Source organism: Danio rerio, chromosome 2 (genome assembly GCF_052040795.2).
Source record: "Danio rerio strain M-AB ecotype USA chromosome 2, GRCz13ab, whole genome shotgun sequence".
Taxonomy (NCBI): domain Eukaryota; kingdom Metazoa; phylum Chordata; class Actinopteri; order Cypriniformes; family Danionidae; genus Danio; species Danio rerio.
Window position 1 is genome coordinate 42,130,584 of NC_141022.1, and position 1,917 is coordinate 42,132,500.

The 1,917-nt window shown below is 37.0% G+C and overlaps 1 protein-coding gene across 1 annotated transcript; it reads right to left on the reverse strand.

Moving 5' to 3' along the window:
* Window positions 1-434: 434 nt before the first annotated feature.
* gig2q (grass carp reovirus (GCRV)-induced gene 2q) lies at window positions 435-868 on the reverse strand (the record flags this gene model as incomplete). The annotated part of the gene is given in 1 exon segment (NM_001245990.1): window positions 435-868. A coding segment is annotated over 1 exon segment (434 nt), but the record flags the coding sequence as incomplete, so codon positions are not given.
* Between the last annotated feature and the right edge of the window lie 1,049 nt (window positions 869-1,917).

Consider the following 1,917-nt stretch of genomic DNA (forward strand, 5'->3'; position numbering starts at 1 on the left):
GAATGAGAGAGGGGTATAGGGGCAGAGCAAGTCTGTAAGGTAAGATTATTGAAGGCTTTGCACACAAATCATAAAATTTTAATATAAATTTTTAATTTAATGGCTAAACAGTGCTGTGCAGGTAAAATAGGAGTCACTGACTCATGCCAGAAGTAGTCTAGCAGCTGCATTTTTGTATCAGCTGCAGATGAGAGAGAGAAGACATATATCATAGTAGAGAGAAATATCATAGTAGAGAGAGTTACAGTAATCCAGATGAGTTGTTATGAAGGCATGAATCACTGTTCGAAAATTTCTCACGGATAAAAAAGACTTTAGATGTGAGACCTCATTCAGAATTTGTTAGAATTTGGTTTTCTATATCTATCAAGTTTTCGCAAAAATCCTGATCGGAGCACCCCTAGTAAAGTCCTTTTTCAATAGTTGTTGTTTAATTTGGTATAATCTCCAAAACCTTGATTCGACTCGGATCATAAACACAGTCCTCCTCTAATCCACTGTCCACCATTCCACAGTTTGCAGGGACCCAAGCAGTGTCATAACCGTGCTGATGCCAAGTTTTCTGTAAGGGATGACCCTGACAATCAATCCTCTTCACTTTTCCTACTCGAACACTGAGTTTAAGAATGGCCAAAGGGCAGTGTTCTCCAGTGAGCAGCCTTTTGGTGGTTTCATTTAAAGGGTATCGGGAAGCTTTCTCTTTACTCCTACTCACGTAGACTCCTGGACCCAGCATGCCATCTGCAGAGCGCATGAATCCTTGACGTTGGATCTGTAGTGCCTTTGCCATTGTAGTGCCATGATACATGATGTACGATCTCTGTCCAGGGTATTTCTGAATTCCAGTGTCATAACCGTTGTCCCCCATGCTCTTCAGAGTAACCAAGGCACTTAGTGGATAACCAACCTTAATAATTCTATATGAGAAAAAAAGTAGTTTGCAATATAAACATCAGGCAAGAAAAACTACATCAAACTATTCTTCCTCCCTCCATCATCATATTTCATTTAGAGCATTGTTTTAATGGAGCCTACCTCCTTCTGAGTCTTCTGGTGCCACATGGCCTTTAGAAAAAGATGAACTGTTTTTATAGTACTTTGGTTTCACTTTTGGTTAGTACGCAAGGTGGGGCTGAAAGGGTTGGTGTTTTGAGGATGTGGTTTCCTATCCACAATTTCGGGAAGACACCGTATTTCTTGTTAGCGCTGTTCAGTTTATTAATAGTGTTTGAGCAGTTATGTGTGGAATGATTAAACAGGTAATGTGACTTGATTTTATATTGGTCTCAAATCAACAGGAATCAGTAAGGCATTCACAAATTCTAGGTTAACACTGAAACCTTTTAAAAAAGGTTAGATCTAAAAACTAATAAATATTATTAATTTATTTTACATTACCTCTCACTGTGCGCACCTACCATGAGAGGGTGCAAAATAAAGACACATTTTATTTATTTATTTATTTATTTATTTATTTATTTATTTTTTACATAATTTAAATTGGTTATTAAACAGTATACACTACCATATATTGACAAAGCAAGAAAGAATGAGAATAAATAAAGTTTTTTATGCGTTTTAAAGTGTGTATGTACTTGCATGGTGGGAGATGGGTAAAGAAATCTATTGGCTTTAGTTTTGCTGCTGGTTTTTCCGCACACTAAAAATTACAAGTCAGATAGCTATTGTTTAAAACAAGGCTCAAAATGACAAACTCTTTTTAATACAGGAAAACATAATTGAGACATTTGCCAAAAGGCCTAAAACTAATTAGACCAATATTGCTTCCACACACTATTTGCTTTCATTTTCGGTCTCACTCGCGGCAATACCCTTAAGTATAGTCTTTTACAGCAAGCATCACTGTTTTTTGAGATTGATATAAGAATAAGGGATAATGGGGCGGGGTGGTGCTGG